The sequence below is a fragment of the Rhinichthys klamathensis genome, unplaced genomic scaffold (assembly GCF_029890125.1).
Source record: "Rhinichthys klamathensis goyatoka isolate OS25496 unplaced genomic scaffold, OSU_Roscu_1.1 h1tg000068l_1, whole genome shotgun sequence".
NCBI lineage: Eukaryota > Metazoa > Chordata > Actinopteri > Cypriniformes > Leuciscidae > Rhinichthys > Rhinichthys klamathensis.
In genome coordinates, this window is record NW_026606611.1 from 5,508,972 (window position 1) to 5,523,282 (window position 14,311).

General features: G+C 41.4%; 1 protein-coding gene across 1 annotated transcript; it reads left to right on the forward strand.

Moving 5' to 3' along the window:
* Nucleotides 1-3,901: 3,901 nt before the first annotated feature.
* thoc3 (THO complex 3) lies at nucleotides 3,902-13,794 on the forward strand. The gene is made up of 6 exons (XM_056250392.1): nucleotides 3,902-4,119; nucleotides 4,970-5,126; nucleotides 5,207-5,411; nucleotides 11,956-12,117; nucleotides 13,102-13,202; nucleotides 13,292-13,794. Exons 1-6 carry the CDS (start codon nucleotides 3,937-3,939, stop codon nucleotides 13,453-13,455), a joined length of 972 nt encoding a protein of 323 aa, XP_056106367.1. The 5' UTR covers nucleotides 3,902-3,936; the 3' UTR covers nucleotides 13,456-13,794.
* The last annotated feature ends 517 nt before the right edge of the window (nucleotides 13,795-14,311 follow it).

Consider the following 14,311-nt stretch of genomic DNA (forward strand, 5'->3'; position numbering starts at 1 on the left):
CTGAAGCTGGTACCCGGGCGTGGCAGGGGGGCTCAACAGCGCCCCCTTGAATGGGGTCCCCAAAACTTGGTCCATAGATCAAACACGCTTGCATGAATTAATATGAAACTCAGTACACTTATAGATCTCATCGGACCGAACAACTTACCCTCGGTCAAGTTTTACGCCAGCCCAACAGGAAGTCGGCTATTATGGGTTGTTTGGAGAACGCTTGCTCAGGAATTTGAAGTACTTCTCCTAGAGATTGCATCCGTTTACTGCCAAACTCGGTCAGCTTGAGGTCAACACATTGAAGATGCTAAATTGCGGACGGATTTTTGATATCTCGAACGGTTTGGCCGTGGCGAGGAAACGAATTTATGGCGAGAAAAGAGAAACACGAAGTGTTATAACTTCTGCATACATTAACTGATCTTGATGAAATTTCAGCAGTGTGTTCGTGGTAAGAGGCCAATCAGATGGATGTAACTATTGTGAGTCAAAGTTATAGCGCCACCAACTGGCAGCAGGAAGTGTGTCACTTTCAAAATGCTTTTGACAAAAGTGGGGGGGTTAGTTTTATCTACAGTAACAAAACTCGATATGTATATTGTACTCTTCGAGCCGGACAACTTTCTAATTTACCGTAATTAGCTCAGACCAAGAGGAAGTCAGATATTTTGGTTTGAATGTGGATTTCAGATTCTGAGTTTTTAGCTACTCCTCCTAAGTAGTTTATTTTATTCATGCCAAACTTTTTCAACATGATGAAAATACATTGAAGATGCTAAATTGTGAACAGATATTGAATATCTCAAACTATGAGGTTTTGCTATGGTTGAGGGATTCAAGTAATGTCAAAAAAAGAATCAGGGCATGTCTCATATCTTTCTAAAATGTAATTATACACCATTTATTTTTATATAAACTTATACAAATATTAGAACTAAACCCATTTTATTCATTTTTTTCAATTTAAGAATTATTTTTAAGTTTAAAAACAGCCAGAATGGTTGTTTAGTCAAAAATAATAATAATCCAAATCATATATAGTGCTATACTGCCCTCTTGTGTTCAAAATCAGGTAGGCCTATTGAATTTATATATATTTATATATTAGGGATGTTACTATGGGAATAATCTCCCAGCGGTTAATCAACGTGTGATTGTGTAAACCAATTGTGTAAACCTCCCGCTGGGGGGTTTAAAAACACTAACTTGAAAGCGAAAGTATAATATGGACGTCCGCACGGACATTGATAATGGTGACGCTCGCAGAGCGCTCGAATGAATTCCTATGGAAGTAGAAATTAACTAAACGTTCGCTCTGTTCTGCTCGCTCGTCGCCATGGACGCGCACCGTTATGAATGCCAGTGCAGCCGCATACTTTTTAAGTGTCACTAAAATTAGTGCAATTTCGGGGACCGATTGCTTGAATTGTGAGTTCAATAGTCTATTATTTTTCACGGAAAACACAACAATAAAAGAGTACAATGACAGATTCGCTTAAATAGGCGCTTTTACATAAAATAGCCTATTCCGTCATCATCTTTTCAGTCAGCTCTTCACTCTCGTGATTAATGAAATTTGACTCCTGTTGCTGATCTTTGCTGCAACTTTCGTTCAGCTCACAATTTAGTAAGCAAACACGTTTCAAATGTGTTTTTATTTTATTTTTGTGTATGTGTGTATATGTATGTATATATATAGATAAAGCTTATGTTTCAAATATGAGTTAATTAACAATCGTTGGAAAGAATTATATTTTTAAACATTACACTAAACCGTCATTAGGTGTCGCCAGGCGACCGTCTTAATGAGCGAGTCATTGATTCATTCGTTTGAACGACTGAGTCATTCATGAATGAGACAGATGTTTATGGATTGATTGGTCATTGAATCTTTGAGTCAACCGATTCGTTCAAAATGCTGAATCATTCAGTAATGAGAACGCGATGCTGTGAGATGTGTGATGGTTCTGCTGTGATCTTTGTTTAACTATTTTCGCTGCTGAAACAGAAAAAAAGTCAATATTGCATCTAAAATGTAAGTGATTTGGCTTGTGTGTGTGTGTGTGTGTGTGTGTGTGTGTGTGTGTGTGTGTGTGTGTGTATGATTGTGTCTGTTACAGTGATTGTTTAACCCTTGTTAAAGTTTAGGCCTTGTCTTTTTGGATATATATCTTTTTAAATAAAAAAATAGGCATACAACCCATATATTTTAAATGTATTGTTTGCTTTAAATTACATTAAGATTTGTATGTTTGGTAATTGAACCTGAATGAATTTTAAATGAATGTGCTATATGTCAGAGTTTTCCTTAAAATTTGAACTAACACTAACTTTATTCTCATCTGAATGATAGATTATTTATTTCTGTATAAAATAAAAAAGAGATTTTGGTTGGGTGACAGTTGTAGTTTACAGTTTGACAAAAGCACAATGTTGTGTTTTATTGCGATTGTTCACAAATATAAGTAAACACTTTACAGTTTGAATAATGTCCTGTATGAACAAAAGGACGGAGTATGTTTTTATGTCTACATTGTTCAATCACGTTTCACACACACACACACACACACACACACACACACACACACACACACACACACACACACACACACACACACACACACACACACACACACACACACAAACTTTTTTTCTAATCAGATCAGGCAAGTAACATTCTGTCTTGGCACAATTGATTTAACTTTCATAACTTACTTATTTCATGTGTCCATTAAGTCCATGAGACCGTAGGGTGTCTCATTTTTCATTTTAGGTTTCAGAAGGTTGCTCACGCATATGATATGTGCCCTCAATGCACACTTTTGCAGAGCCCACACCAATGCAAGCTCTACAGCACACATCTTCTCAACAGTCAAAGCGGGGTTAAGTTATTACCCGTCATGCACAGTAACCCTTAAGGCACCAGGGTGGCGGTGCCACCGGCTTGTTTATATATATATATATATATATATATATATATATATATATATATATATATATATATATATATATATATATATATATATATATATATATATATATATATATATATATATATATATATATATATATATATATAAATATAGCTGGAGCAGCGATGAAGGGCCAAAGCCGGCGGCACCGCCACTCCGGTGCCTTTAGGTTACTAAAGGCACCGGGGTTGCGGTGCCACCGGCTTGGGCCCGTAATCGCTGCTCGCAGCTATATTTGAAATTGTACTTGTTATTATCTGAGCTTTTTTTTTTTTTTAATTGTAGCAACTGTGAGTTCAATATATCACTATGATTAATACTTATTATGATATTTGTGGGTCATCCTAGCTGGTTGGTTTTATCACATTTGACCAAAAATCCAACTGTGGAAAAAAATAGCAAACAGATTACAACAGTATTGTATTGTAATAATGACTGAGTATGTCATAATTATTTTTGCCATATTTATTAGGTAGTATCTCATAATTTCCACTTTTATGTTCAATTCACATTTCTATGAACATTTATTTGTATAGTACTTTTCACAATACACATCGTTTCAAAGCAGCTTTACAGAAAATGCACGTGTCTACATTAGAGTGATCTGTTATCAGAGCTGACTGTCAAAATAATGTCCACATGTCAGAAATGTAGAGTTCTGATAATACAAATCATGCAGTTATAGCTAACATCATGTATTCATTTTAGGCAGAAACAGCTTTACAGAAATTATTACAAGTTGTGATAATAATGATTAGGCATAACATAGAACATTTGGCAGTTGTGTATGTTGATTCAGAATCGGCATCATCTGACTTTTTATCATAAATATGATTTATCAAAGCATGTTTTATTTTTCTTATGTGGAGGATTTTGACGTTATTTACTAGCCTTTGTCCTGTCACTCCCGTACACTAGGTGGCAGTAAGTATCGGAAGATTAAGCTTAAATACACGGCGAATGACAAGCTAGCATGGCGTCCTCCTCATACTATCAGGAGATGCAGGAGGTTTTCAGGAATAACAATAAAAGCAGAGAGTTCCCGGCTCACAGTGCTAAAGTGCATTCGGTTGCCTGGAGCTGTGATGGGAAACGTCTGGCGTCCGGATCATTTGACAAAACCGCCAGCGTGTTTGTCCTGGAAAAAGACCGGCTGGTGAGGTTTATCATCTCCATCATCTGCAATGCACCACCCTGAATTACACAAGTGACTCACACATGTTGATTATTGTTATTATTGGTATTGGTATTTAAACGTCGTTTCAGCAGTTCTTGAACAGTTCTCAAATCCATGAATCCTCCATCGTTTCTGTTATTTTAATTAGCCTTTTTTTAAAGGGATAGCTGCTAGTTCACCGAAAAATGAAAATTCTGTCATCATTTACTCACAATCATGTCATTCTAAACCTGTAAGACTTTCGATCATCTTCGGAACACAAATGAAGCTCCTTTTGGTGAAATCTGAGAGATTTCTGTCCCTCCATTGACAGCTTAAATTAACGTTACACAACTAACGTTGTTACTTTGACGCCTCAAAAAGTTCATAAAGTGATCTTAAAACTAATCCATGTGAATTGTGCGCTTTTGTCCAAATTTTCTAGAGACTCGATCGCATGATGAACAGATTGAATTAAGGCTTTTATTCACATAAACATTGATTAGCGAACATAAACAGAAGCTCAACCAAACCCGCTTGACGCTCGAGATCAAACCTCAGAATTTCAGAAAGCTCTCAGATTTCATAAAAAAAACTTTATTTATCTCCTGAAGATGAACGAAAGTCTTACTGATTTGCAATGACATTATGGTGAGTAAGAGCTGACAGAATTTTCATTTTTGGTAATAAAAAAAAAGTAAAAAGTATTACCTTTTAAGTAATAGGCCTGTACGTGACAACTAACTACTTTCATTTAGGTAGCATTTAGGTTATCTGTGTTGTTTACGATGACAATTTATTTGATTAAACATGAATTTGCTCACCCATGAATCTATATTACATGTATCAGGTGAAGGAAAACAATTACAGAGGACATGGAGACAGTGTGGATCAGCTGTGCTGGCATCCCACAAACCCTGATCTGTTCGTCACTGCATCCGGAGACAAGACCATCCGCATCTGGGACGTACGGACCACCAAATGCATGGCCACAGTCAGCACGAAAGGTGAACCTCTAAACCTTATCTCTGTCCCATCTTTCATGAGATGTTTATTTATCTGTGAGATATTGTCTGACAACTTTCAGGGGAGAATATCAACATATGTTGGAGTCCTGATGGTCAGACAATTGCTGTAGGCAACAAGGATGATGTTGTAACTTTCATTGATGCCAAGACACACCGTGCTCGTGGTGAGGAACAGTTCAAGTTTGAGGTCAATGAGATCTCCTGGAATAATGACAACGACATGTTCTTCCTGACCAACGGCAATGGCTGTATCAACATATTAAGGTATGTTTATCTGTAGTTCTCTTAAGAGAATACTCTCATGTTGCGTAAGCTAGCTTACGCTACGGGAAAATCCTTTTTCTCGAGAATACTGAAGCCAAAAATTAACCTTTAATTTTTAATTTATTTAAAATGCATTGTTGCACAGAGCAGACCTAGGCGAGGCAACTCGCGCGCCTATTGGTTGCTCTGCGGCAAATGCTGCAACCTATCAGTGGACTGATCATGACGTAAGCACCAATGAGGGCGCGGGCGCCCTTGCGTGTAATGTCCCGCCGAAATAGGCGTGGCTTATCCCTATATCAGGCGTGGCTTATCCCTATATAAGCTGAGTCCAGATAGGGTGTTCCTTGATTTTTCATCTCTTTAGCGAAGTGTCCTCTTCACATCGCTGACTCTCCAGAGAAGCCGCGCCGTCGAACAGCATCTTCAGCGGGACGAGCCCTCTGCACTGCAGTTCGGAAGCCACCATCGCCCCTTCGCCGCCGTTCCTGCTGCGCTATCCGGCGCCTATATTCTTTTACTGCTTCCTCTAAAAGAGCTCGAGGCGTTGTTTCAAATGCCTCGTTTTTCTAAGTGCTGCTCTTGCCGAGCCCCCCTCAGCGACAGGGACCGCCACATTCTGTGCGTTTCCTGCCTGGGGAAGAACCACGCGGACCACGCACTTTCCGTCGGCGGCTACCCAAAATACTACTGCATGGCTGTGTCGACCCTGCGGGCTCAACTCGCCATTTTCAACGCGGATCCTACAACTCCGCATCTCCGTTGTGAATGGCGCAAACGACAAAGGCTACCTCACCATTCCTCAGGTCGAGGAAACGGTGGCCACTCATCTGTGCCCGCCATTTACTGGATGGCAGTTGAAGCCAGCGTTGCCTTCTAAGCCCTGCAGGACCACTTCGGCTCTCATCGGTCGGGCTTACACCGCCGCCGGTCAAGCCGCTTCAGCACTCCACTTCATGGCTGTACTGCAGATTTACCAGGCCAACCTTCTCCGTACAATGGACGAGGTGGGCCCGAACCCTGAAAGCTTCAGGGACCTGAGGCGTGCGACGGACTTAGCTCTGCGAGCCACCAAGTCCACTGCGCAGGCCATCGGTCGGAATATGGCATCCCCCACCGTGACTGAGAGACACTTGTGGCTGACGCTATCCGACATGAAGGAGTCTGACAGAGCCACGTTTCTCGACGCGCCTGTGTCTCCTGCCGGCCTCTTCGGTCCAGCGGTTAAAGGCTTCACTGAGCGTTTCACGGAGGTGCAGAAAACGTCGCAGGCCATGCGACATTTTATTCCAAGATGCTCTAGTTCCGTGACAGGTCGCTCAAAGCAGCAGCCGCCTGCAGGGAACTCAGCACCACCGCCTCCTCAGCCGCCAGCCCCACAGTGCCGTCGTCCTGCGGACTCCCGACAGTGCTCGCGCTCTTCCAGCCGTCACGGGCTGCCTGACCACCCGGGGACCCCAACCCAAGATCGTGCTGAAACCTGAGCCCTCAAAGTCTTCCTGACCACGCTGAGAAGACGAAGATGGTCAAGTCCCGCTGCAGCCGGACCGCCATTGAAAACAGCACGGACCGCCATTGAAAACAGCACGCATCGCTCTCGCAGCTCCCTCAACAGAGGTGGCTGGAGCAGTGTATTTCACAGCCAATCACACGACCTGTCACACGACCCGTTTGCCTGTACCCAAAGGCCGTTTTCACGGCTACCCAGATAGATCTCAAAGAGAGCATTATGTCTGTGTTTCCGGCTCACGCCGAAAGGTGTCTTATGTTGGAAAAGTGCCCACTTCCCAGTGCCCACCCCTACACACAAGCACAGCCCGTTCAGTGACACTCACTCATACAAGGCCCACATCAATAAAGCCGGCTCACGCCGCCTGTGTTTTAAATGTAGTAAATGTGCCCACTGTTCAGTGCTCACCCCTACACATAAACACTGTTTGCCCCGCCACACACACTCACTCAAGGCTAATGATCACAGAGTGTGTTCTGTGTGCAGAGAGTGTGCGCACTTCTGCTACAAAAAGGGGCTGTAGAAACTGTCCCTCTGACACAGAGCCAGTCAGGTTTCTACAGCAGGTATTTCCTTGTACCCAAAAAGGATGGCGGTCTCAGACCCATCCTAGATCTTAGGCGCTTGAACAAAGCACTGATGAAGAGATCGTTCAAAATCCTCACGACCAGACAAATCCTCGCGCAAATTCGCCCGAGGGACTGGTTTATCTCACTAGATCTGAAAGACGCTCATTTTCAGATTCAAATAATACCCCGCCACAGGCCTTTCTTGCAATTCACCTTCGAGGGTCAGAGTTATCAGTACACCGTCCTGCCGTTCGGCCTGTCTTTAGCACCCCGTACTTTCACGAAGTGCATGGATGCGGTGCTCGCTCCCCTTAGACTTCAGGGGATGCGCATACTGAACTATTTGGACGACTGGCTTATTCTAGCCCAGTCAGAAACAGAACTGATAACGCACAGGGCCTTACCAGTGATGGGAATAACGGCGTTATAAATAAACGGCGTTACTAACGGCGTTATCTTTTTCAGTAACGAGTAATCAAACGAATTACTGTTTCCCCCGTTACAACGCAGTTACCGTTACTGACAAAAAAAAATGTGGCGTTACTATAATTGAACTCACTGAAGCGGTTTTCATCCGAGTAGGCTCTCTCTCCGCCATAGGACCTGCAAAGTTTTTTTCTCTGGTGTGTGTGTGTGTTTATGAGGCGCCGGAGTGGACAAAAGCGAAGCGAACGGCGCGAGCGCGCTCAATGCGCGAGAGAGACCGAATGTGTCCGAGAGCGCGCTCAACAGTTGCGCAAGAGAGACTGAGGGTGTCCGAGCATTATATAGTTTGTTTATAAATAAATGACACGCATCTGCAACGTTAATTAATTTACATGGTTATACAAATAAAATCTAAAAAATTACCGTCAGGGAACGTTCTGTTTAGGTTATAAAATAAACCCGAAAATAACCTGCAGGGAACATTCACAGAAAACATCTTTGTTTGACCGGTTGTAAACACGTGCGGCAAACATGTCTAGAATTTGGCTTAAATAACCTCTGATGATGACGTTCGCTAGGTTATAAAAATAAACCCCCAAAATATTATATTTTAGTATTATTATTTTTTTTGTGGTAATTGTTCAGTATTATATTGAGAGAGCACTTGTTAAACTGTTTACTTTTGTTAGGAAGAAAATACTTAGGCTACAGTAGCCTATGTCTACTAGTTGTGAAGTTGTGTAACAGTTTTATCATTTTAATATGCACAAAGAGATGTATATTTTTTATTATTATTTATTTATTTTTGGTACATTTCTTAAGAAGCATAATTTATTTTTAAACTTATTTGTTGGCCAGTTGGGGTCTGTGCGATATTAAGTATAAACCATCTATAATGTTTTATTGTTCTACCATAGTAATGCTAATATTTAGAATAATATATTGAATTTAATAGGCGTCTCTCACATTGTCCCACAGCAACATTAAAATAGAATCAATTATTATTATAAAACATTGAACACTAATCTACACTATTAAGTGTCCATTTCATTAATTTAACATATTTAATACTGGGGGCATCCAAATTATTTGACATAGGCCTTTTTGAAATTTTTTTTTTTTAAAGTAACGCAATAGTTACTTTCTCTGGTAATTAGTTACTTTTATAATGATGTAACTCAGTTACTAACTCAGTTACTATTTGTGAGAAGTAACTAGTAACTATAACTAATTACTTTTTTTAAGTAACATGCTCAACACTGGGCCTTACTGCTCAACCATTTGTGAGATTTAGGTCTCCAAGTCAACTGGACCAAGAGCTCGCTGTCTCCCAGACAGAAAATTTCCTTTCTGGGGACAGATTTAGACTCCGTGTCCATGACACCACGGCTGATGTCACAGCGCGCGCTACAGATACAGTGCTCAGCGGCGTCCTTCAAAGCTAGTAGTGTTTTCCCTCTCAGAAATTATCAGAGGATGCTAGGTCTTATGGCCTCAGCCTCGGCAGTGCTTCGGTTGGGTCTGCTTTGCATGCGTCCTCTCTAGCGCTGGCTGAAAACACGAGTCCCGCCTCGAGTATGGACTTCCGGTCGTTTTCGCCTCAGGGTAACCCAGAACTGTGTCACAGCACTGGGACCCTGGAATGCGTCAGACTGGTACCAGTCAGGTATCGGTCTGGGAACGATCTCATCACGAAAAACTCTCTCGACAGACGCTTCCAACTCAGGTTGGGGCGCCCTCTACAAGGGCAGACCAGCCTTCGGGCCGCTGGGCAGCCCAGGAGAGGCATTTACACACAAACTGTCTAGAGATGATAGCGGTCGTGAACGCTTTGGGGTATTTTCTCCCTTTCTTAAAGGGCCATGATGTCCTAGTCCGAACGGACAACATGGCGGTAGTGTCCTACATAAATCGCCAGGGCGGTCTCAGATCAGGGCGCCTTCATGCTCTGGCAGAACGCCTCCTGGTATGGTCCCAGCACAATCTGCGCTCACTCACAGCGACGCACGTGCCGGGCCACCAGAATGTGGGCCCGGACAGGCTGTCCAGATCAAGCGAATCAGGGAAAGCAAGTCCTCCTTGCTCCTCGTGGCGCCGTTCTGGAGGAACCATGCTTGGTTTCCGGAACTGATGCAGCTCACGAGCACACCTCCATGGCCGATTCCATTGAGAAAGGATGTCCTCTCTCAGGCCGGGGGTGCAATTTGGCACCCACACCCCGACATATGGGCACTGCACGTGTGGACTGTCAACGGATACCCGCTGACCTCCCAGTCGGAGTGTTGAGTACAATTACACAAGCGAGAGCGCCCTCTACTAGATGGCTCTATGCTTCTAAGTGGTCTGTGTTTTCTGGCTGGTGTGCAGCCGGAAACCTAGACCCGCAACGCTGTGGTGTTACGGAAATTCTTTCCTTCCTTCAAGAGCTTCTGGACGAGGGCAGGTCCTCCTCCACACTCAAAGTATATGTTGCAGCCATAGCAGCGTTCACAGAACCTCTGCATGGCCAGTCACTGGAAAGCAACGATCTTATCATCTGTTTCCTTAGGGGAGCTAGGAGACTAAACCCAGCCTGGGACCTTTCCACAGTCCTAGAGGCTATGAAGAGTGACCCTTTCGAGCCACTGCAGTCAGTGGACTTACGGTGTCTCTCTTTCAAAACCATTTTTCTCATGGCTCTCGCTTCAGTCAAGCGAGTGGGTGATTCATGGAATTTGGGCCTAATGACTCTAAAGTTATGCTCAAACCAAGACACGGATATGTCCCCAAAGTGCTATCCGTTCAGAGCGCAAGTCATTTCTCTGTCAGCCCTTCTGGGAACTGACGGTGAGAACAACGTAAATCTCCTTTGCCTGGTCAGGGCGTTACGGATTTATGTTCAACGTTCTGCTGCTTTCAGGCAGTCAGAACAGCTTTTTGTGTCGTTCGGTGGCCGCACTAAGGGGCTAGCTACCTCGAAACAGAGCATTTTCAGATGGATAGTTGATGGTATTGATTTGGCTTATAAGTCTAAAGGCCTTCAATGCCCTTTAGGCGTTAGACCCCATTCCACTAGAAACATGGCCTCTTCCTGGGCCTGGACTAGTAGTGTTTCACTACAAGATATTTGTAGAGCGGCAGGCTGGGCCTCTCCGTCTATATTTATAAGGTTTTACAACCTGGAGGTTCCTGCCTTACAGGCTAAACTATTCTCAGTCTAAGGCCATTTTTTGTCTGGCGAACTGGTTAAGTTCTGCTTTTACACAGCTCAGTCTGACTTTCGTCCTTGCTGACTGTTATATTGTGTTAAGCACTCATCTTTGTATATATGATGTGTCACACTCCCCATATATGGTCATCATGAACCTTCAGGCCAGCTCTTGTCGGCCCGGATATCTTTCACTATTATGTGCTCCCCGGGCACTTGCCCTTGGGGCTATGTGTGGATGATCTCAGCACGCATGGCGCTTTAAACTGGGTTCCCGTAGCGTAAGCTAGCTTACGCAACACAAGAGTACTTTCGTAAGAGAACGACACTCGGTTACCAACGTAACCTCGGTTCTCTCTAGAAGAGGGAACGAGTGTTGCGTAACCCCGCCGTGCTAGTGCTGCGTTCTGGTTTGCTTCAGTATGAAAAACCAAGGAACACCCTATCTGGACTCGGCTTATATAGGGATAAGCCACGCCTATTTCGGCGGGACATGATGCGCAAGGGCGCCCGCGCCCTCATTGGTGCTTACGTCATGATCAGTCCACTGATAGGTTGCAGCATTTGCCGCAGAGCAACCAATAGGCGCGCGAGTTGCCTCGCCTAGGTCTGCTCTGTGCAAAACTGCGTTTTAAATAAATGAAAAATTAAAGGATAATTTTTGGCTTCAGTATTCTCGAGAAAAGGGATTTTCCCGTAGTGTAAGCTAGCTTACGCAACACTCGTTCCCTCTTCTAGAGAGAACCGAGGTTACGTTAGTAACAGAGTGTCGTTTTACTAATAGGCTGTATTGTACTAATGGCGATTTTAGTAAATGGGAAATCAAACGTCATGTTTCTCTCTCTTTTTCAGCTACCCTGAACTGAAGCTCATACAGTCAATTAATGCCCATCCGTCCAACTGCATCTGCATTAAATTTGATCCCACTGGCAAGTATTTTGCCACCGGAAGTGCAGATGCCCTGGTCAGCCTGTGGGATGTGGAGGAGCTGGTGTGTGTTCGCTGCTTCTCCAGGTCAGCTCATCAGAATTTAGATTTTTTTTCTTTTCTCATAAATGTGACTGCTTATCATAATTTGGACTGTCATAATTGTGACTTTTTATCTCATAATTTTCAGTTTTTTCCCCCTCATAATTTTTACTTAGTATCTCATTATTATTTTTTCCTCCAGGTCAGTTAACTAAAACTATTAAAAACAGTTGTTAATTGAAATGAATCTGAAACAAAATAAATTTTAGATCAACTAAAAATTAATAAAATAAGTTGAAGTGCTACTTAAATAGAAATATAATGCAAAACTAACAAAATGCCTATAACAAAATTACTTAAAATGGAAATGAATACATAAAATATTTAAATAAAAGATAATTCAAATAATTATTAAATACTTTATATAAATAATATGTAATAAATAATACACTGAGCTGATGTTATGTTGTATTTACTTTTATTATGGTTACCTATGAACAATAAGAAACTGAAACATGTAAATGATTTAATGCAATTAATCTTGTGATAAAATATATTGTGATTTATTACCTTTTTTCAAATACAAATGTCCCCAAAAGAATACTTTGTCTACATATGTTTTATCTAATAACATAAAGTTCTCAATCTGTTCATTTCACATCTTCATATCCACGTCCATGTTCAATTGTCCCTCCTTGTATTTTAGACGTATTTTTAATTACAGTCAAATAATAATGTTTGCACACTCAATTTAGTATATTTGTTTTTACAATACATATTGTTATAAGCAGTTTTACAAAGAACAATTATTAAACTTTTATTATTATTATTATTATTTCCTGCATAAGCACGGTGCTTACGGTAAAATTATGTATTGTGTTTTGCTACAATATCCCCAAGAAAAATATCACGATACTAAGCTGTATTGATTGTTATTTGTCAGCAGGCAAACACATTGTAATTTGTTTTCTTATATTATAATATAATCTTATATTATATAAAGTCATATTTTCATTCTGAATCCCATAGACTAGACTGGCCTGTGCGGACGCTTAGTTTCAGTCATGATGGTAAAATGCTGGCGTCAGCCTCTGAGGACCATTTCATTGACATCGCTGAAGTAGAGACAGGTGAGCAGATACGTTTTGAAATGATCATGAAAGCTTGAATTGTGTTTTACCAACTTATTCATTTTTGTTGTGGTGTGTCATTGCTGTAGGTGAGAAACTCTGGGAAATTCAGTGCGAGTCTCCAACCTTCACTGTAGCGTGGCATCCAAAGAGACCCCTGCTGGCGTACGCCTGCGACGATAAAGAGGGCAAATACGACAGCAACCGAGAGGCAGGGACAGTCAAGCTCTTTGGACTTCCCAATGACTCTTAAGAACCAGTGTTTTTAGGTTGTTGTTTTTTTTTTTTTTCAGGCCTCATTTGAGGTTTAATGAATAGTTTGTTTGATTGACTTTGTATTAGATTCCAACTTATTTTGAAGCAAAAGCTGTAAATGGATCAAAGATATTGTGATGGTCTGTTCTCATATTACTTGATGAGTTCCTGAATGAACAAGCTCTAAATTACAAGTATAAATAACTACGGCCTGCAGCTCATCTTTAGAACATAAGAATGTTCAACTTTTTCCAAAAAAAATTGCACTGTGCATTTTATCATGTCTGTGTAGAGGACTTGAAAATAATTTGACTTGAAGCACATGTTGTTGTTGTTTCCATGATTGACCATTTTGGGTTAAAAAAAAATTATGGATTTTTTCCCTTAGGAATCTTGACATTCTTTTGTTCAAATGCACATCTCATACCTCCAGTTTTAGAAATGACCAGCAGAGGACATCATAAGCTCAAAGAGGCAAGGCATGGCAATACCCTCTAATACAGGCATTTTTATGTTGTTTTTTTTGTTACAGAAATAAACTTGTATTTTTTAATGAAAATTGTTTCATAAAATATGATTGACTTAAAAGCTATATGATGTTTTGTGTGTATATGATTTTATGGTGAGCAAAAGTCTTCGCTGGAAAACATGCACCATATCTTAATGTGAGAGGGAGAACAAGAAAAAAAACTTAAATGGAAACGTGATCTTTTTTTTTTTATGGACCTCTGCTTGTCAATTCAATTATTAAATATTAAGCTTTAAATATTAAGGCGAGTTAAATATTAAGCCTGTCTCTAATATCACTGCATACTACATGTTAATTGCATTTTCAGGTAAAAAGTGTTTGTAGC